The sequence below is a fragment of the Siphateles boraxobius genome, unplaced genomic scaffold (assembly GCF_051911475.1).
Source record: "Siphateles boraxobius isolate OS27281-9 unplaced genomic scaffold, OSU_SipBor_1 13, whole genome shotgun sequence".
Lineage (NCBI taxonomy): Eukaryota > Metazoa > Chordata > Actinopteri > Cypriniformes > Leuciscidae > Siphateles > Siphateles boraxobius.
Genome location: NW_027508733.1, coordinates 6,577,279 through 6,599,674, shown reverse-complemented (window position 1 = coordinate 6,599,674; position 22,396 = coordinate 6,577,279). Strand labels below are relative to the sequence as shown.

General features: G+C 39.2%; 3 protein-coding genes across 4 annotated transcripts in view; 1 reads left to right on the top strand and 2 right to left on the bottom strand.

Annotated features, from left to right (window-relative positions):
• Window positions 1–7,751, bottom strand: part of LOC143735322 (ladderlectin-like) — a 242,472-nt gene extending 234,721 nt beyond the window's left edge. The window contains exons 1-5 of one of the 2 annotated variants that reach the window (XM_077225477.1): window positions 7,664–7,751; window positions 7,365–7,495; window positions 4,743–4,865; window positions 4,449–4,560; window positions 4,045–4,258 (exon numbers count right to left, since the gene is read on the bottom strand). In XM_077225477.1, coding sequence (XP_077081592.1) covers window positions 4,191–4,258; window positions 4,449–4,560; window positions 4,743–4,865; window positions 7,365–7,495; window positions 7,664–7,733 — 504 coding nt within the window. In that variant the 5' untranslated portion in view covers window positions 7,734–7,751 and the 3' untranslated portion in view covers window positions 4,045–4,190. Of the gene's footprint in view, window positions 1–4,044; window positions 4,259–4,448; window positions 4,561–4,742; window positions 4,866–7,364; window positions 7,496–7,663 lie in introns of those variants that run through there. The other variant, XM_077225476.1, reaches the window with a different exon arrangement.
• LOC143736302 (ladderlectin-like) overlaps window positions 1–7,925 on the bottom strand; it is a 30,324-nt gene extending 22,399 nt beyond the window's left edge. The window contains exon 1 of the mRNA XM_077227044.1: window positions 7,857–7,925. The gene's annotated coding sequence lies outside the window, so the exon portion shown is untranslated. The remainder of the gene's footprint in view (window positions 1–7,856) is intronic.
• On the top strand, window positions 89–20,740 carry LOC143735307 (uncharacterized). Its single transcript, XM_077225451.1, has 7 exons — window positions 89–492; window positions 678–761; window positions 14,952–17,306; window positions 17,415–17,523; window positions 17,986–18,418; window positions 20,027–20,187; window positions 20,489–20,740. Exons 3-6 carry the CDS (start codon window positions 17,111–17,113, stop codon window positions 20,063–20,065), a joined length of 777 nt encoding a protein of 258 aa, XP_077081566.1. The 5' UTR covers window positions 89–492; window positions 678–761; window positions 14,952–17,110; the 3' UTR covers window positions 20,066–20,187; window positions 20,489–20,740.
• Window positions 20,741–22,396: the final 1,656 nt, after the last annotated feature.

Genomic DNA, 22,396 nt, shown 5'->3' with positions numbered 1-22,396 from the left:
CGAGGTAATGTCTTAAATTGGATTAAGTCTTATTTACAAAACAGAAGTTTTGCAGTGCAAATGGGAGAATGCACGTCGAGCTCGAATTTTTGGTCATGTAAACGCGTATCGGCATATCCCCATAATGATTTGTGTTCTGCGCATGTTCTATTCGCAAGGAATCTTGGTCTTTTGAGTAGAGGAACTTCTCGGCGCATACAAAAACCCGCGTGCAGTATACCGGAAGTAAACATGGCGAGACGCAGCACAGCATACTTTTGGAGCGAGGTCAGTACCAGCACCAAAGCGCAAACAAAGGCGATCGCTATCTGCCCCGAACTATTCATTATCCGCGTGCTGCTGCTGTTGTTGTTGTCTTTGGATACATGAAGAAGAATCGGAAATGACGCATGTTGCGTCTTTTTGTCCGTACGTCCAGACGCTAACCGTACGTCGCCGTTTACATCGGGATATTGCAATTCCATGTATACAGGAGTAACTCTCTCTGCTCAGGCATGTAAACAGGTTATTCCTAATGTTTCAGAAACCCTAATAGTGACCTTAACCCGACCATAACCCGAAAATTGGCTGCATGCAAACGTAGTCAGTGATTCTGTCGGCCATTACATTGATTTCAGCTATTAAAGTGTTTTCAGTTCCAAACCTCCAACGAATCAGATCTTCATCCTTCATTTCAGTAAGACCAGAGTTTAGAGAGACTGAATCTCCCTCCATCACTGAAACGATCTTCCCTGCATCTGCAAACACTCCTGAAGAAAAATGTAAGTGTCCCATGCAGACAAAATTACATGAAAATTTGTCCAACAGACAAAGAAATGGGAAAGCTTGAAGTTGAGCTCCACAAAAATAACAGTCCCAGCTCCGAAGATAAAATACTTGTACTAAAAACTAAAGCATGAACAGTAAAAGCACTAATATAAAAAATATATAAAACATACATTTATAACTTACCAACCACTTGCCACAAACAGAGGAGTATCAAAACAACACAAACCATTTTCTTTGAGCGCTGTAAGATTATATAACACAGGAAATCTCTGAAAACAGAATGTATTGTCCCAGGACTCGTGTTCTTGTGGATCCACCCGTAACAGTTTTCATCAGACAGAGAGTTAACTGGATTTTAACTAGAGTTAAAATATATTTTTTTTAAATAATAAAAAATGCTATAAAATGTGTTTGAAAGAATTTTTTGTTACATTTTGATTAAATAATTACTGTCCACGGACCGGTGCAATAGAGTAGCCTACTCTTGTAAGAAAGTAGCAGTGTCTAGAGCAGATTTTAAGTATCACCTCTTGAAATCTAATCCTGTTTCCATGAAATAATGAAGCTGCTCCAGAGCAGGTTTGAGTTTATGGACCTGTTTCTAGATGACAGCAACTCCAGGATGAGCTTCGAAGAACCGAACAATCCTGATCATGTCAACAGTGAAAACCAGATAACTGAGTAATTCACGGATGAAGAACAGGCCCCAGGTTCGGTTCAGCTTCTGTTCACTGATCAATGTTTATATGTGAATAAAAGCCTAAATTCAATTGAGCAATCGAGTCTCTTCAAAAAAATAAAAATAAATAACTAATCCGCTTTTCATATGGATTAGCTTTACAATCTCTTCATGAACTTTTTGAAGTAAGTGGTAGTTGCGTAGCTGTCAATGGAGAGGCAGTAATACTGTTTTGTTAAAGTGCATGAATTAATTTAAACTTTCTAAGTTATTTGTATTTAAGTCACAAATAACTTGCTTGTAGGATTCGACCTTCCTTGTAATTAGGCATTAGAAGGATGAAAACTCCTAGATAGGCCACTTAACAGATACAATGCAAGGCCCTACCTTGTTGCAGATGTAGCAGGGAAATGTTGTTACACCAGATTACACATTTTGTTTGTTTGTTTTAATTATTATTATTTGTTTAGGGCATTTAATTTTGAAAGACGTTTGCGAGGTAACAATCACAGTATGCACGTCGACTGACGTCATGCGCTGGTCAGTGGTTCAAACCAAGGGGGTAATCTTTCAGCTGGAAATTGAAACCTCGCGGGGGCCGCCATCTTTTAGCAGACCATCACCCGCTGTTAGCATTCCATTGACTCCCATTCATTTTGGCGTCACTTGACAGCGAATAACTTTACATCTGAGGATTTTAAAGACTCCATTTATCCATTATTTATTTCTAAAGAAACACAGAAATGTATAAAAGGCTCCATTACCGTGTATCTTAAGTTATGGCCCCGTAGAAGCAGCTTTGGTAGGCTACCGATTGTGTCATAACCACTCGACTCTCTGTCGCACAGTAGATAAATTACCGTGTAGACAGAAGGAGAAGCTTGCAGGCAATCGGAGGGATGTGGAGGCATAAAGTCAAGGGAGAAGCCCATAGAGAGTCATAAAGTTGATCCTGCTGCTAGCTCATGGAAAGATCCTACTCACACTCTCCGTCTCTGCAAGATTCGGAAGGGAATGATTCAGATTCCTCTTGGCACCGCTACTAGAAGACGTACAACTGTCAGACAGGTTGCTCATGTCACATCTACGTCGTCAAGCTCAGTTTGAGCCTGAGCAGTGCGCTTGGAATCAGGAAGTGAGTGCTTCTAATTGACTTCACTTTTCTCCTTTGAAGTCTATGGGGTCGCTATGTCCATATCTTTTACTGTCTATGGTGCAGACAGCGATCGCGGATCAGCAATTCAAGTTCTGGCATACTCTTTTCAACATACTATGCTTTGGGACACACTTATTTTAATATGTATACACTTATATATATATATATATATATATATATATATATATTAATATATATTGGATTCTGGCTCGTTTCTGTGGGCTCAGAGTTCTCGAGTTGCAGTTGCAACCAGTTACTTGGTGCGGTGTTTTACATGGCGTCCCCACTCCGTATAGCTACGCAATACGAAGTGACCGATCTCGAAAGGGAATGTACTCGGTTACTATCGTAACCTCGGTTCCCTGAGAGTTAGGGAACGAGTATTGCATAGCCGGCCGCACTGAGTAACATGGCAGTATGTTGCTTCAGTCGATGTAACCTGCTATAATGGCTTTTTCGTGGGCTGTTATAGGCTCAGGCCACGCCCCCTCATAATGCTAGCTCATTGGCACACACGTCAGAGGCGCCCGCGCCATTGGATGTGCAGTTGCTGCAGCACAGCCAATGAGTGCACACACTCTGCTAGCTGTGCAGCTGCAAAACACATTTGACATTTTAAGCTTCAGAATTTTGAGGAACAGGAGTTTCCCCCACTGCGTATAGCTATGCAATACGAAGTGACCATTCTCGAAAGGGAACTGCAGAATCCGGCACGTCCACCTCGGCGTCGCGAGAGTGTTTTGACACACGTCAGCAGGACATCAGAGCAAGATCGATGCAGATCGCTTAATTAAAATAATTTTCATCGTTTTAAAACTTTGTCAAGTGACGGCCCATATAGATCTAGGGCCGTCACTTGACTCTTTTTGAAATTCAGACTGTGCCCCAGTAAAATATTGCTGGTAAATCCTTCTCTGATATTTCTGTCACATCCTTTGTGTTTTCTATCTGCGGTGTAGAATCAAAACTAGCAATGCCAGAATAGCCAATGAATCACTATTGATTTAGAAAATGTTCTGAAATTGGTCGTGATTCAGTTTGATTCATTCAAACAGTTCACTCAATCTCTGATTTGTTTGCAGAGGTTTCTCACACCGAAATGTTGGGATATTATATAAGACAGAAAACAAAAAGGGGCCCTGAATGAGTTCTATATTTGCTTATAATCCGGAAAACAAACATGCAAATGTCTTCTTTGCCAATGCTGAAGCTTAAACCCCGCCCCTGATGACATCATTCAATGCCATTCTAAAAAACATTCCTCAAACCTTCTGACACAATGTCTTCTTTGCCAATGATGAAGCATGTGTGCAGCTCAAACCCCGTCCCTGATGATGACATAATTTAATGCCATTCTAATAACCATATCCTCAAACCCTTGCTACACAATATTATTTTTTTAAATACTCGAATTTGATTGTCCACAATGTACAATTTGCTTTTTCGATTATTTTATTAATTTGAGTGTTTCAGAGAAGATATGGAAAAGAGATTAAAGTTTAGAAGAGATTTTATTTCAGAATAACATTTTTGTAATATTGGAAAAAAGTAGTTGAATCAAAGTAACGGTGGTGCAGCTTGACGGTCTCACAGGTCCTTAACACAAATATAGGATAATGAGGTTGAACAGGGCGCATCGTTCCAGCAACCTTTAGCTGTAAGGTGGAATAATGAAATAAGTTATTCTTATCATTACAGTGTTATTAGAATCAAAATAAAATAGATTGTTCAACTTAAGGCACTTTGTGAAATCCAAATGAGTCATTTTATGTTACTGTATGACTGTAAAATTGGATTTTAAATTATAATTGAATGTATAAAAAAAAAAACAGACTGCAGTCTTACAATAAATGTTGATATCCAAACAGTTCTCGGGAACACCAGCATTGTTTGGTTCTCCAGCGCACCAGTGGGTATACAAAAACACAGTTCCATCACTCCACAACCAGTGTCCATCCTGAAGAGTGAAGAGAGTGAATAAAAGAGTGCACTACTGTTGTCAGACTTCAGGAAGAAGCAAATTAAGTTCAGATTTGAAGTCAAAACTTCTTCATTAGAAACTTTGCCTTTACGGTTTATAGCAGAAATTTTAGTTTAGACAAACAAATAGGTCTCTTTAGGACACACAATTGAACTTACTTCTACAGCATCATGACCACCAATCCAAGCACGTGTGGAAGAAGGCAACAGACTCAGCAGGAAATTATTTTCCAGTTTATTACGCACAGATGCGAGATTCGCACCAAGACTTTGACAGTTTTTCTAAAGAGACACATTTTTTCATCGTCAATAAATCAATTCTTTATTAGCATAAAGCAAAGTCTGCTCTGATTGATTATTTTCTCAGTACCAGTTTTCTGGTAAAAAAAAAAAGTTCTAATATAAAAAATAACATTCCCACTTTAAAGTAAGTGTCTTTAACTACCACTGAAAAAAATATTTGTGTGATTTACATCAAATCCTTAACAATTTGCACTGACACATTTAAATTTAATTGTAACTGCTCTGTACAACTATTATTATCAAGTAACATCTACTTACTATTGGGCTTAAAATTAGTTGACATTTAAATTACACTTACCATTTAATTGAAGTACTTACGTAAATATTGCTTATTAATATTGAATTTAACATTAAGTAATTAAGTAACATCTATTTCAACTTTTGTAAATTTAACAAAATTAACTTTTTACTCAGACAACATAACACTGAATTAAACCACTCGTTTTAAATGTATGCTTTATTTAGAAACATCTAAATAAATAATACATTAGATATTGAATAGATTACATATTGAATCTACTTAAAAGAATTTACATGGCACCTGAACACCTCAATACTTGGTACACAATACACAATGACTTTAACATTCGATAGATTGTTTTTGAGTGATTGTGTTATTTTGAGTAGAAAATTAATTCAGATGTCACAAAATGCCAAGTTACTAAACCTAACAACAAAAGCAATAATAAAACGGTCAAATAAATAGTCAAACTTATTAATTATTCATGCCCCAGTGCATGATGGGAACACCAGTATATCGTTGATATTTACGCAATTACACGCTTGAATTGAGTACTTATATAGATTTGACTTTGTTTTGTCTTGCCTGAACTAACTTTTCCATGTATAAATTACATTAGTTTTTTTCCCGTAGCATTTACTTCACCAGAGAATTATCAGTTTAAATCAGGGGTGTCCAAACTCAGTCCGGGAGGGCCAATGTCCTGCAGAGTCTAATATGGGGAGAAGTTTCACTCTCAGTAACTTCCGGCTTCTGAACTGGTTGCAGTTCCACTCTGGCTCCATATGAGGGCGCTCGCAGGACGAGTGCAGAATGAATGGGGGTCTATGAAGATATACCCCTAAAAATCCACTTTTCTCAGGATATAATTTTTGTCTAGTAATTTGAATGTTGTTTTCGAAAGGAGATGCAACGAAATTACAGATTACTGGGTGTTAGATTTTTTAGAGTCACTTATTTGCTTTAAAAAGTCTTTTAAAATGTCAATGACGTCATACACATCGTACGACCAGAGACCTGCTTTACGGCAATCCTTCAGTCACTTTGGTGCTTTTGCGCATAGACAGACGAGAAAAGCCGCGAAATACAAAAATACTACTGTTATTGTGACACGAAATGTAGTTTTAATAGTTTTTCAGTCGACAATGTAGGTGTTTAAAGCTCAAATCTGTGGTTTATTTATAAAGATAGCGTTAAAAATTTGATCTGACGTTTTCGGAGTTGTGTGATCCATGCGATCACCGGGCGCTCAGCGCTCTGCACCCTGCCTGGAACAGCCTTACCTCGGCTAGTGCTTCTGACGTTTGCCGCTGGCTACCATATCGTATTATTTTTTACAGTCTATGATTACCCATAGATAAATGATCCATCAGTTATTGCTAAAATCGGGTCAATCACAGAAAATGATTTTTCCACAATAAGAAAACTATCGCAGCAACGTTCCAAATCGGCCAATAGGGCATCTATGTATTTATTATGTCTATGCTTTCGCGCTCTGCACTTTCTTTTCTCTGGAGGCATCAACAACACAGCTGACACAGGTAAATACATGTGTGAGAGTTCAGTCCGCCTTAACATTGGTCCCGCTTCGGATGCCGCGATGCCATCAAGCGTTGTCTCTGGTCGTAATCAGTCCTTCACTGACCAATCAGCGTCCATTAGCAGAATGCTAGTGTGTTATGGGCAACAACAACTCAACCTCTAAGAAATCGAAAGGACATAAGTACTCGTTCATTCAACTTTCAACCTATAACCCATGTTGAACTTGCAAAACCTACATTAAAATCTGAGATTTCTCAACGGCAATCGGGTGAAAGAGACAAATTTAGCCGTCTAGCCTCATAGACTCCCATTCATTTTGCACTCGGACGATCGCCCCCCCCCCCAGTGGAACTCTGGTGGAACTACAACCAAAATTCGGTAAAATGGGAGTTAATAGGAAGTGGCCAAGCTTTCCGTAGACAGGCTTTGGCTCTAGCCAGACTCAACACACATGCCTGGAAGTTTCTAGCCTATAAGACCTTGATTAGCTGGTGGTCCAGGTGTGTCTAATTGGGGTTGGAGCTAAACTCTGCAGGACAGTGGCCCTCCAGGACTGAGTTTGGACACCCCTGGTTTAAATGAATCATTTGACATTGTACTTATTGTGTACATACATGTCTTGACATCTGTCTTTTAGATGTAGTTAAAGACACTTAATATAAAGTGTGACCAAATCATCTTGTTGTACACATTACCTCTGCTGTGATCCAGTTAGTAGAATGAGAAAAGTACTTGTAGCATCGGAGTCCAAATTGTTTCCATGTAGCGGGGCATTTTCTGGCTAAATCAACTGCATCCAGTCCATTAACATTTCTTATAACATTCACTGCAAAGAATGTTTTAATTTTTATGTTTTTGTGATTATGTGCTGAAAAATGTACTTTATACACGGTAAACGCCTTATTAATCATACAAATATTAGTCAATGGAATATTGTACATTTCCAAAATGTTTTTAAATAGCAAGGGTTTTTACAAATAAATGTATTGGTTACCTTCTGTATTCCCCATGGAGAAGATAATGAAAAGAAGCAGAAAACTTTTCAGTATTGCCATGATGAACATGAAATTAATAAGCAGGAAAAGTTAAATGTCTGCATGCACTCATATGCTGCACACTGCGATTCTCAATGCATTTAAAGACAAAGCACAAAAATACTTCAGGTAGAACATTTATTCAGAACTCACTTTGGTTTTTAAATTCTTGCCTTCAGAGTCTCAGAGGAAGATTTTGTGAAGAGACAGAGCCTGTGTAAAACCATAACACTGTCATATCTATTGAATGAAGATGGGTCATATTTATACACATAATAACAGGCAATAACATCCGGGTGTCCTGGGCAAAGATCAAACTTCACCATTTCTGGCATATTAGTTATAGATTTATAGTAATAATTACGAGGTCAGATGTTCAAATGTGTGTGTCTTGAGTTCCTGTTTGTGTGTGAGTGTACCAGAGTTCAAGGTCTAGTTCTTCACTGAAAAAAAAAAAAAAAATGACTTCATTTTTCTTTTGCAAGTTTTTAAACTCATATTTTTAAGTAAATGTCACATGCATGGAATTCAAGATTCAATACTTTTATTGCCATACAACTCTGTGCAAGTTGTCAGGGATTTGCTTCAGTGTGCCCATAACAGGACATCAACAAGATACAACCGAAGACATAGAACAAATATATACACAAACAATATCCCACACGGGATGACACTTGACACAAACACATAAAAGTAAAAGGAACACACCGCTCACCACGTACCTGGATGACAGTCCAGGAGGCTATAGTGGCTGATATCAGGTAGAAGTGACAATTTTCATTCAGAGCGCAAATCCACAACTTTATAATAAATAGATAAAATAACACTAGTATGGTAAATATATAAAAAGGTATAATAAAACACTATAATAAAACCTTTTTTCCATAAGGGACTGGTTCAGGGTTTGAGAGCTGTTTAGAGATTTAATGGCTCTGCAGTATGTGAGGAAGCGGGAGGTTTTTGTCTTAATAGCTCTCATCCTTCTTCCTGATGGGAGTATGGAGAAAAGAGAGTTGGCAGGGTAAGTACCATCTTGAAGGATCTTTTGGCCTTTACTGTGAATACAGGTCTCGTAGAAGTCACAAAAGGGGGAGAGTTTGCAGCCAATGATTTTTGAGGCTGTATTGACTATCCTGTCAGCTCCAACCTCTGCCGGACAGTAGAGTTGCCATACCAGACAGTAATAGACAAAAATTGAAATTAACTAAATTAGGTCAAATTAACAAAGAGCATAAGTAAATTTAACTTGGCCAGTTAGAGGAGTAATTTCTTCTTACTCATTTGAAGTTTATTTTGCAATACTCTGTTTCAAGTACATTTTGTGTAAATTTTACTAGCACTAAAATAAGCCATGTGTTTAAAGCGCATGGTTTAGGCCTACTTTAGCCTACTTTAACATGTAACAAAAACACACCAGATTTTGTGTTGTATGTAAGACTATACAACATGTATACAACATACAACTATGTAGTCTTACTATGTAAGACTACATATCTACACAATATAATGAGGTACCCAACCGAACACAGACTCCAATACTTCGTACACAACACACAACAGTGACTGTGACAGTGAAACCCATTTATCAGTACATAGTTTTTGAGTAAATGGGTCATTTGTCCACCCAAGAGGACGTTTGACCGACATGTAACGCAATCAATCACAGTTCTTATTGTTCCGTATCATGTTTAGGAGCGTCACTTTGAGGAAATACATTCTATGTCATAAAACCACAAGTTACTGAACATAACAAGGAAACGATAAATGGCCTAGATAGACAGCCTAGATAGATAGATATCTTAATAACTACACACTAAAAAATGCTGGGTTGTTTCAATCCATGTTTGGGTCAAATATGGACAAACCCAACAATTGGTTCACATTTTTTAATTCAATTTTGAAACCCAACGGTTGGGTTTGTCCGTATTTGACCCAAACATGAGTTGAAACAACCCAGCATTTTTTTAGAGTGTATTTTTAATAGCTACATTTATTTATACCAAACATTTAATAACACCTCTTCATGATATGAAAGTCTTATTTTCACTTTAAGTAAAGTGCTACCATTTTTACTTTTCTACTGGCCAGTGACTTTAAACTACAGTATAATATATAGGCCTATTTACTATGACTATATACAGCCTATACTGTTGCTATAGTAGCGAACGCTAGAACATGTGTTACGGTTAACTATCTTGCGTAGCCATATACTAACATTTTATCTTATCACTAAGAGTTCTCCTAAATGGCAGTTAAAGTTTTTATTTAAGAGTTTCCTCTTAAAAGCTATTCACAAAGAGAACTGCTGAGACCAACTTTTACTGAGGAATAGAGAGAAATCTTAAGATGAGAAAGGGCGGGGTTGACCTTGTAACTATGGATGATGTCATCACTCTTACTAACTTTGACCACAGTGATTGGCTGATGGGGAGGAGTCTCTGTGAGTGATTTAATCATAGAATGTTGTAGAATTCAAATAAAGGTTTTGAAATAAAAAATATTAACATATTCAATTAAATTAAAATTTTAAAATGTAAAATGATTTGGTTTTTAAACTGTGGAGGTTTGGTGATTTGGCTCTCGGCTCTGTGTATATATGCCTCCTCTCTAGCTGATTATATAGACCGTTTGAACGTGCTCCTTCTGAACTTTGTTTATTAAACATAATTTGTCATTTAAATTCTTCCCCTTCCCCTCTAGAATTAGTTTGTTGCTTTATCCTGGAAATATCTTAAAGGCACAGTATGTAAGATTTTGTAATCAAATATTCAAAAATCATTTGCATATTGTGATATATTTCATGCAGTTGTGTACTTACATTATCCCAAAAGTTCCCAACAATTTGTAAATCCAGAGGAATTCCTGTTTTAAATAATGACGTAATATCCACGCTATCCTCTGTTTCTGATGGGAGGAATCTATGTATATATACAGAATATGATATAGGTATGCCGCTGGTGTATCGTTTAGTCATCATGGTTCGCAATTATTGATTGGAGAGTACAGATAATCCACAAAAGGTTCACGTAGATCAACTGAGGCAAGCAGGCTTTGAGATAAACAAAGAAATCAATGGATCAATATCAGCATGGCGTTTCCAGAGAGTTTCGCGACAAACTTGGACTTGACAGAGACTCTGCTCTCGCATGTTTTAATAGATAGGTAAGCAAATATATATTGTGCACTACAGTTATATTGAACTTTTTTTTTTTATTAAGTCTGGAGATCAAGTCAGTAGCAGGGAAATTAAATACAGTATGTGTTGCACAAAAAAAATAGTTAGCCATTACTTTCCTATACTGTGGGTTTGTCAAATTTACTTTTAGTATTTATTGTTTTAAACTTTGCAGCATTATCCCACCAAATCATTTGACAAATAATCACATCAGTTATAGGCTTTTGTAGCATTAAATTACATGTTTTGTGCAGCTACTGTACTTCATTACAATTACATTAAAATAGTTTATCAAAATAATCAAACTTGCAGGTAATACAAAAACTAATTTATTACCTCATCCTTGAACATGATTTGTGAATTCCACACATCTCTGGATGGTGAAAACGACATCCCCCAGGGCCGTGCACAGGGGGGTGGCCCGGTGGCTAGAGCTAGAGGTGCCCCTCTTCCCCACCCCCACCGCTCCGCTCAAAGCATTCCGCTGATTCCGCTAATCCGCTACAGGTTTTCCCGCTCGCTCCGCATCACTCACAGTATATGTGTCTGCGGCGCTCTCTTGAAACTGAGAGAGTGAACACGACAGTTCATGAAAGCTGTCACATTAAAGTCCCCATGAATTCAAAATTGACCATACTTACTTTGTTTGCCTAAATTGATCGTTTTGTGGTGAAAAATTCATCCATGCAAGTCAATCCACACAAAAAATTTTTTTGGCTTCGTAATCTTTAATCAAAATCTGAAATTTCCCCTCCCCTCTGCATTGGAGGACCTTCCCTGATGACGTAGGTTTGACGGTTTGGGTGTCTGCTTAACATCCGTAACGACGCCCCTCCAACTGACAGTACACAGGCTGCCTGTGTGTTTGAATGAAACACCTACTTTTCTAGATCCAATCAGGTGCTAGTTGGAAAAAAAGCCACGCACACTATTTTGCCTCATTTAGTATACCGTTTCTCTCGGAAATACGTCACAACACTGGAGAAAAGTCGTTTGCAACTTCCGGTTCACGGGGACTTTAACAGGTAGGCTATGCAAGACAGTGGTTGAGTCTGCGAAATTATTCATGTGGTATTTTTTGTTGTTGTATTTATGTAGGTAATGTTTTGCTCTTGGTCTTCTACTAGTGCTAACAACTTGTACAACATATCCACGTTCTTAGAAGCTGCTTGTCTAATCAAATTATTGTAGGCTACTCTCGATCTACTACAAATAACCACATTTTCTGTTGTTGGCACACTTTGTAGACAATTAAATGTCTATTACTTATTATTCCATTGAAGATGAGGCAGAGGCAGGTTCAGAGAGTGAGGGAGAGCCCATTGAGCGTCAAGGGAGAAAAAGCCGGAAGACTGAGTTTTTGCTTCAGTTACAAAATCTATCAGATCCTGCTCATGTAAAGAAATACAATATAACGTACAATGTGTAATTTGCGTTAACAAGCAACCACCCCCTTAGTGCCCCTTTTTTTGGTTTAGGCCACTGCCCCTCAAAATGTCTGTGCACGGCCCTGTGTGAGAAGCCCCTTTCACACAGAGATTCCGGAAAATACACGGATAAAGTGACCCGGGATTTGACCCGGGTTCGTTTGATTTTGCTTCATTCACACTGCCAGTGATTTGCCGGAATCAGAGAGCGCGTTCACACACAACCCGTGTATGTTCCGGAAAGACGCGTGACGTTGGATGTGACGTGTAAGGTACGGGTCGAAAAGCGGAGTGTTTGCATTGCTTTGAATAACATGGCAGCTGATCAGGCATTAGATGTTGTTGTTCAAACTTTGTTGTTTATGTAAAAAATGTTTCGCCTTAAGTTTACTTATGATCTGCGCTTTCAATCTCGAGAAACCACGCTCGATCATTTTTTTTTCGGATTCGGTCGTACACTAACGCATCACGTATCGTTCCACAAAGCTGGCGAACGATCTCAGCTTCGGCGCGGATGGCAAGGAGCTCTCGGGTCTCTACTTCAGTCCAGTTTGCAGACATTTTTTCGTTCTTTCTTGTATCGATGACGAACACAAACTTTCTTCTAGAGTAACTGAGTCGCACGATAACTACTTCATTGCAAAGGCGCGTGCATCATATTAGAGATGCGCGGTTGGCGGTTACATGGTTACAGCCGCGGACTCCGCGGATTGGGCGGATGACGTGACGAAAAATAATATTTTAATTAAATTCGGGCGGGTGGCGGGCGGTTGAACCAATCAAATGAAAAATATATGTATACATTGTTAAATATTGTTATCTGACTATACCTACATCCAAAAAAATAAAAAAATCGAGCACACTTTGAAATAGTCAAATTTTCATCAGGCAGCTACCCTGCAAACACGTCCACTTGGGGCCCACATGGGCCTCACTTGGGCTAGTTGGGCTTCGGCTGGGCATGGGCTCAGAGTGGGCTTTGTTGTTGGGCCCCACATTGGCAGCAGATGGGCTAAACTCCTATATTATGTTTTCATATATAAAATATTCAAAATTGATTATGTCAGACATGGATGCTATTTTTAACAATAGCCACTGGGCTAGGTCCACTTTTTATACGTTTTATAAAATATAAATTTTATTAGACTATTAAAATATTTAGAAGCCATAGCAATTTAATAGTGGTTTTAAGCACTATACGATTTTCAACAGATAAGTTTGCCACAGCAGGTTTCCCCACAAAATGTTCAAACTCTAAAGTAAGCAGTGCGCACATCCGGAAAGCTCCACCCCCATCACCGGGCGATAGAAGTTTGCCCAGCAAAAATTTTACCGCCTTTTGAGTCTGCTGTCTGTTAAGGATCCATTACGGTGTCGTGTGGACAAAAGACAGGTAAGAGAATCTGCCTCAATGTATAATGTATAATATAATAAACAATGTATAATAAACAGGGGATGATTTTACCGTATGATGTATGTTAACCAAAAGCTTTTTTGGAAAGTATTAGTTAAGAGGCCAGGAACTAGCTTTTAGCGAATGTAAGTTAAACCAGTGAGGTAACTTAGCTGTGTAGCTTTGGTAACGTAAATTAAACCATGGTTAAAGCATGGCGTTGAACAGACGAGTTTAATTTATTAAGTCAATATCATGCATATGTTGAGCTTATTTTGAGTGGTTGACTTGAATATATTGTTTAGAAGGATTTGGTTGTGAACTTGATAGCAAGGCAGTCGAACAGGCATAATTAGCAAGCTGTTTAAAAAAAATCTGTAAAATGTATTTACAGTTAAAGCAAAAACACTGATGAAAGTCCATTTGAATGTCAGCAATGTTTTATCGGCTAGGGTGTCGTGTCAAGGCACTTATTCGCGCCAGGATTTGCATCCACTGGCCGCGGAACAGAGAAGCGGAGTTTAACTGCTGCACTACAAATTCACCTCTTAAATGGAACAAATAGCGACATGGAAGGGTTTTCCATAGTAATAAGGGACTCATTTATCTACATAAATATGTTTATTTGTCTTTTACATTAAGGCGACGTGTGAATTGTTTAATGCGTCGTTTAATATTGTGGATTAATCGACAGTGTTTTCCAAAGTTCCATATTGCTATGCACCTTAGCTACATAGATCGACTGATACAGGGGTTTTCCTGCATTTTTCGCGGCCGCCAAAGCAAAAAACAATTGTCCCGCCAAAGCCTTATTTGATCGGTGAATTTGATCAGTGCAGGGCGAATATAAGAACGAGCAGAGAGTCCCGCCCGGCCGCGCGCGCGCACTCCCACCGTCTTCAAACAACACGAACGAGCAGAGAGAGAGAGAGAGAGTGCCCCGCCCGGCCGCACTCTCACCGTCTTCAAACAGCACGAGCGCTGTCTTGCTCTCTCTCCCACGCATATTAATCGAAATCAATTGACACACGATAGGAAAAGGTTAGACCTTAACAGAGATTAATGCCACCTTTAAAATAGTGTACTGATCAAATTGAAGGCTACCAGAAGAAAAGTTGGTAAAATCAGCCACATTAATACCAGCTTCACCAAACAATATGAATTGCAATTTTACTCTAGAGTTTGTCATTCCCGATCCCCTGTAATCATAGCTAAAAACTAAAATGCTTTTTTTATTTTCTATTTTTTTTTAGAAATAATGGAGTGTTCAGAAAGAACTAAACGGAGGAAAATATCAGCGAAAGTGGAGGAACATTTGCGTCTCCTTGAAAAGGAGTCTGTGATTGATGATTTGTTGGCACATGATTCTGAAAAGGAATACCCACTGGATGATTTGTTAGAGCATACTGAAAGTGAAGATTCCACGGACACTTTCTACGATGCTTGTGATGAGATTTGTTTTGAGAATTCATCAAATGATTTAGAAGATGAAAATTCCTCAGATTCTTTTTATGATTTTAACACATCCTCCTTTGATGATTTGGATTCTGAAAACTGGGTGCCTGGTTGTGATAGTGACTGTGATTTGCATGGAGATGAATGTTCTGACTTGGAAGATGATAATGATGATGATTCGCATGGGCTTGCAGAGTGGGCTGCAGAATTCAACATACCACAAACAGCGCTGTCTGCACTTCTTGAAATTCTAAGGAGAAAGGGCCTTGATATCCCAATGGATGGCAGAACTCTTATGTCAACTGACAGATCTTGCAATGTGGCGAATATGGCTGGGGGTTCCTACTACCACTTTGGAATCGAAAATGCTCTCATAGCTGAACTAACATCTTTAGGACATTTAGCAAATGTGACTGATACTCTCACACTTCGAATTAACATCGATGGATTGCCCTTATTCCGTAGCTCCAGTATGAGTCTGTGGCCTATTCTGGGTATGATTAAGGAAATTCCAGAGTGTAGTGTCTTTGTAATTGGAGTGTACTCGGGTGCGTCCAAACCCGCAAATGTGCAAGAGTATTTACAAGAATTCATTGTAGATATGAAAGCCGTTTCTCAGAGTGGTATTGTGTACAATGGTGTACATTTCAGGGTACCATTACCCGATGCTTTTATTTGTGATGCACCTGCCCGTGCCTTTCTTAAATGCTCCAAAGGCCATACAGGCTATTATGGGTGTGAGAGGTGCACTCAAAAAGGCCAGTACATTAATGGGAAGGTGGCTTATCCTGAAATATCAGCAGAGCTCAGGACAGATCAGCAATTTGGTAGGCAAGGGTATCAACAGCACCAACTGTCAGCCTCCCCCCTAAATGATCTGGGTATAGGTTTAGTTACTAGTTTTGTGTTAGATTATATGCACCTTGTGTGCTTGGGGGCAATGCGTAAGTTAATATTTCTTTGATTGAAGGGGCCACTGAAATGCAGGCAATCTATGAAGTTTTTTGTTGTAATGTCAGCATATATGGTTTCTATCAGGCAATATTTACCTAGCAATTTTGCAAGGAAACCACGATCCTTGTTTGAATTCAGCACATGGAAAGCTACAGAGCTTCGGCAATTTTTACTTTACACTGGCCCTGTTGTTCTCCTCAATAATATACCCAGTATAATGTACAGAAACTTTTTGCTTCTATCGGTATCTATGAGAATTCTTCTGAGTCCTGCCTTATGTTCTCCTGACAATTGTGACTATGCTGAGGAGATTTTGAAACTCTTTGTAACAGATTTTGCTGCAATTTATGGCACTGAAATTTGTCAGCTATAACATGCATTCATTGATCCACTTAGCTCAAGATGCACGAAAATTCGGCCCATTAGATAGTGTTTCAGCTTTTCCCTTTGAGACATTTTTAGGTAAACTGAAAAAACTTGTCCGTCGGCCTCAAAACCCTGTCCAACAACTCGTCAGGCGGATCCATGAGAAGCAGAAAGTGGCATGCCAAAAGACCACATCAGTTTTCAGCCCACTTAAACAGCTCCACTTTTCTGGACCATTGATTAATTCAATTGCAACATGGGAACAATACAGGCGTTACAATGATGGACAGACACTGATCTCCTCCTCTCGTGGCGATAACTGTTTTTCTGTGGGGGAAGGATTCTTATTGTGCGGAACATTTTGTCACATTCTGGAACTGTTAAAGTCCTGTTTAATTTCTTTGAAACTGCCCAATCCTTGTTCACCTATCCAATGGACTCATCATGTCTTGGAATTCTTTTTGTTTTTAATTGATCTGAAGACTTGCAGCTGTTACCTGTGGAGGAGTTAAAAACTAAAATGGTGTTATTGCCACTCAAGACTGGATATGTGGCATTGCCACTCCTGCACTAGTGTGCTATTTATTTATTTATTTATTTGTTTTAATTTTTTGTATATATTTGTTTTTCTTTAAGCATGTTACCTTTTGCAATAGTAGAGTTTATAAATAGTGGAGGATTGGCAGTTATACCGACCAAATGGTTTGTCGGGCCTGAGGAAGATGAATGCTACTGGCCACCAGCAAGGATGAACATGGCAAAGCTGGTCATAGAGCAACAGGACCCTCACATTGACTGGGCGACATACAAGTTGACTGTCAAGAGAAAAGTTGGTAAGGTGTCCATTTGTATGAGATTATCTGACATGAGTTTCACTGTTAATTCGGTTTGAATTAGCTCTGAATGAAACTAATTGACACTCATTTGTCTCTTTCCCAAAGCAACGTATGAAATTGCCCGCACAAAATTAGTTGAGTATGAACAGAACACAGATGTACCAACCGAGTCCGATTCTACAGAGAAGACGGGAAGGGGGAAGCGGAAAAAGCGGTGAGGGTATTTGAATTACTACTACTAAATGGATGATGAAAATTTGAATTTCCCAATGACACAGGAAGAACAAGTTTTGTGGGAGTTTTGTTAAGTGTATTTGGCTCAAAGCTTCCAAAATGAGGGAAGTAGACAACAGATATACAATTAACCAATAAATAAAATTAAATGTAATCAATTAATAAAAGTAACAATCACATGTTTAGGGGGAAAAAGAGATGTATACAAATGGATGTGTGCATGCCTGAAGGGGGAATGGGGTGTTGGAACAGATGTTAAAGGAGAACTCCGGTCAATTTTGACATTGAGCTAATTTTTTTGTAAATTTGGAGTGCTGTCAGTACAGAGAACAATGACAAAAATCGGTGTTGGGTGGTTGGGTTTGATTCTTGGCTTTTTTGTGTGAGGTTTTTGTTGTTGTTGTTGTTGTACGAGATTTTTACAGTGTGGATTTTTGTACAGTGCACCGGCTCCATCCACCCTCAGATCTGTGCTGACACTTCCACCGCCTCCATCCACCCTGAGGACTGTGCAGACACCTCCACCGCCTCCATCCACCCTGAGGTCTTCACCTCCATCTGCTAGGCCGACACTTCCACCACCTCTGGGTAACCTTAGATGGCCCAATGTTTCAACCCATCACCACGACACCACTTCACCAGAAACCCCTCAAAGACAAATCAGGGACAACATGTTTGTTCGCATCTTAACACTGCTTGAGGAGATGAAAGAGACAAAAAGAATCCAGGGGAGGATTCTACAAACGCTTCTTCAACAGCGTGGCAACATGAGCACCACCGTCTCTTCTACCCCAGAGGGTTTCCCCCTAAAGACAGTTAGGGATGTGGAAATCATGGAAGAAAAACTGGCAAACCCAAACTTCATGTCCGAACTGGTATGTATGTTAAGTCTAGGGTAGTGCAACTCAATTAAATTGTTATTGGGGGGCTTGCAGTGAATTTGATCTGAAACTCCCCAGGTGTGCTCACACTAGGGGTGGAACGGACACAGAAGTCACGGTTCAGTTCATACCTTGGCTCAGACATCACCGTTCGGTACGAGTTCGATACAATGAAGGGAAAAGCAAAAAAATAAAAGCTTTTTATTTTTTTGCATATATCAGGCTGTACCACCAAAGTAAAATAAATGTCTTAAACCTTGTATTTTTTAAATAAGTTTTATTAATAAAGTAAAGGCGTAGAACCAGTTTATTTGTAGTGCACTGACAATAGTTTTATATAATTAGTTTATTAATTAAATTAATAAAAAGACAAAAATATATTTTTTGTTTGTTTAGATAAGTTTGGTAATTGTACCTGAATGAATTTAAAATGAATTTGCTATATTTCAGATCAATATATTTGTTTTCCTTCATTTTAATTAACACTAACTTTATTCTCATCTGAATTATAAATACTTTATTTCTGTATAAAATAATACTAACATTAAAAACATTTGATTTTTCTTTTTTAATCAATGTAGAAAGTGTAACTTAAAGGTTGTATCAGTGATTTCAGGCCCAAAAATAAATGTCTAATCTTTCCTAACGATCCGCTAGCTGCTCGCCCCATAAGCATGCCGTCCAAAAACCGCGTCTCTGTAGGCAGCCTAGGCTCTGAGATCTGCACACAAAAACAAATGGGTACAACCACCACTCAAAACCAAAATAAACAGTGTTCCAACCAATCACTGACAGGGGCGGGTGTTGTGAGGTCTTGCGCTCGTGCACGGCTGGACGCGAAATCGGAGCAACACCCGCCCCTGTCAGTGATTGGTTGGAACACTGTTTATTTTGGTTTTGAGTGGTGGTTGTACCCATTTGTTTTTGTGTGCAGATCTCAGAGCCTAGGCTGCCTACAGAGACACGGTTTTTGGACGGCATGCTTATGGAGCGGGCAGCTAGCGGATCGTTAGGAAAGATTAGACATTTATTTTTGGGCCTGAAATCACTGATTCAACCTTTAAAAATAAACAGATTAGTGCTCTGTACAAGAAATGAAAACCAATGCAATATGATGAATGTCCAAAAGACGGCACCGACTGTTTTTAAATGGGGTTGGGTAAATATTTTTTGCTTTTAAACAGAGAGTGTGTGTGTGTGTGTGTGTGTGTGTGTGTGTGTGTGTGTGTGTGTGTGTGTGTGTGTGTGTGTGTGTGTGTGTGTGTGTGTGTGTGTGTGTGTGTGTGTGAGAGTGAGAGAGAGAGATTTTGGATGGGTGACAGTTGTAGGTTACAGTTTGACAAAAGCACAATGTTCCGCAGTAGTTCCACATTACATTAATTTGCACGCAAGTTTTATTTATTTTTATACCGTGTATTCTCCGTGTATATTCATGCACCGAACCGTGACGCCCGTACCATTTCGGTTCAATACGAATACATGTACCGTTCCACCCCTAGCTCACACCTATGCCTCTGGCAGTTTTTTCATGTTGAGTGGTTTGCCCCAGTGAGCAATATACTGTAGATAAATTTGCTTTGTATTGCCTTTGTTCCCCCTCAGGTTGCAGCTGTGACTGACATAGGGGGGGGGAACTGTTGACGAGGCCACAAAAAGGATGATGACCTTCCTCCTAGACCATGGCCTATCCAGGCAGTATAACTTTATGGGCCGAAATGGGAAGAGAGAGTTCAAGGCCTTAAAACTGTATGAAGTAATATATGGTAGGTGTGCATGTGGATAATGTTTTAAGTTGTACCGATAATAGAAAGGTGTCACAATTCCCTAACATTATAAACATATCAATTTTAAATATTGTTAATGGAGCGTCTGTTGTCCTGGCTAAGCAGTGTGTTCGCACATGTCTCTCAGTTGCTTAGCTTGTGTGTTTAAGATAATGTGTGTATTTCTAATAATAATCTCAATTTATATAGTGCTTTTCTTAACATAGTTGTCTTTACAGTCCTGGCTGAGAGTTGTGTTGGCACATATGATGTAAGTGAACGTTATATTTGTTTCTTGAAGGAGGCTTAAAGAAAAACACCATGACCAGCCAAATCACCCGTAAAGATGCCGAGAAGGCGGTCTCAAAGTGGCTCATTGGTGCTAGGGACCGGGGGGGTAATATACAGGCCCGACAGGCAACTCCTCAACAAGGACTTCAGGCTTCAGGCTCATTTGAGGTGGAAAGAAACTAATTCTGTCTGTGAAACTGAGGGAACATTGCAAAAGCATGTTGTCATAAATTTTACTTAAATAAAAACGTAATTAATTGGATTACTGGTCTCTTTGTTATTGTAGCTTGTTGTGTTCTGGTCTGTGGGACCTGTTTTCAATGTTTGCTAAAAGAAAAAGTTATGCTATTTATTATTTCTTCTAACTCAAACTCATTGGCCATGGCTCATTTTCTGTGAAGAACATAAAAAATAACTTATTTTCAATGACTGCACATGCTACACCCTCCTACACATACAGTAACTATTACATATGAGGTGTTCGGCTCTACTGAACCCGAGAGTAATAATTGTAGGTGCTATGAAACTTAACTGTGTCCTCCTCCTAACTGGGCCTGCTGTGTGTGTGTGTGTGTATGTGTATTGTCTGTGTGCGCAAATGTTTTTTTTCTTCTGCAACTGCTATTCCCACACAAAGTTACAAAATTGTTACATTTCAAGCACTTTCACCTGTTCTGATTAAGTTCTAAGAAATGAGCACCAATAATGATCAAATTTTGTTGCTATTTTTTTAAAAACATTTTTTATAATTGAATTTCCTTGTTTTCTCACAAAAAAAAACTATCATATGATCATAATTGTGATCTCACAGGGGTAAATGGCGAATAAGAGCCATAAATTATGTAAATACCATTGGTAATATTGAGCTAAAGTAAACATCTGTTACGTATTTTTATATAAATTGTTATGGCTGTATTGATTTAAAAGCCTAATAGTGTGGTGGGTCCACCAGACCCGTGAATATTGGCTGTGTAACAAAAATATTAACATCTTACAATTGTTAAAGAACTGTATGGGCTGACTGTAAAATAAGCCCCAAAAATGAATTTTTTAGCCCATAATAATAATGGTTATTACCCATATGGGTAGAATAGCAGGGACCCATAATCAGCCCACATGGGGCCCAGCTAGTGTGGGCCCCAGATGGGAGAAACCTGGGTTGCCCATGTGGGTTTTAGCTAGGGCCCATGTAAAGCCCACCTTCAGCCCATCTGGGCTTGCCCACATGGGGCCACCATGGAACCCCCGGACAAAATTAACTGGGCCCCATCTGGGCAGCCCACATGGGGCCCACTCACCAGCCCATATCCATCCCTTATGGGCCCCACATGGGTGTGTTGACAGGGTAGTCGAGTCTATGCAGAGACTGCTTGTTATTATCAGAGATGGCAACGCCGGCGAAGGAGGTACGTGACAAACTCAAAAAAGGAGAATTAAAAACAAAGGAAATAGAAGGTCAGAAAAGTGTTGCCTGGAATAAGTGTTGCTGTTATTTTCAGCGTGAGCCACTTTACAAACGGCGCCCCATACAATAGCAGCATGTTGAAATTATGTGCCAAAATGCGTTTTCTATTAGGCTACAATGAAAATATTGTACAGTAGCCTATCAGATAAGGTCAGGTTTGCCGAAGTGCGTTTAATTTAGGCTATTTATTTATTTTTGCCCCTGCGCGCCGATCGGAGACGGAGTTCACTGCTGATATTCTGAGAGCTTTCTAGTCTCGCGGCTGTCATCAGCAGTGCCTTGTATCGCCCAATCAGCGGATGGCGGGCGGGTGCGGTTTTGAAAATTGGTCAAAAAGGTTGGCAGCTTTATGGATGGCGGACGGATGATGAGTTTTGTGATGCGGTTGCGGATGAAATAATAGCCCATCCGCGCATCTCTAATCCCTACGACACACCCCTTATATGGCATTGG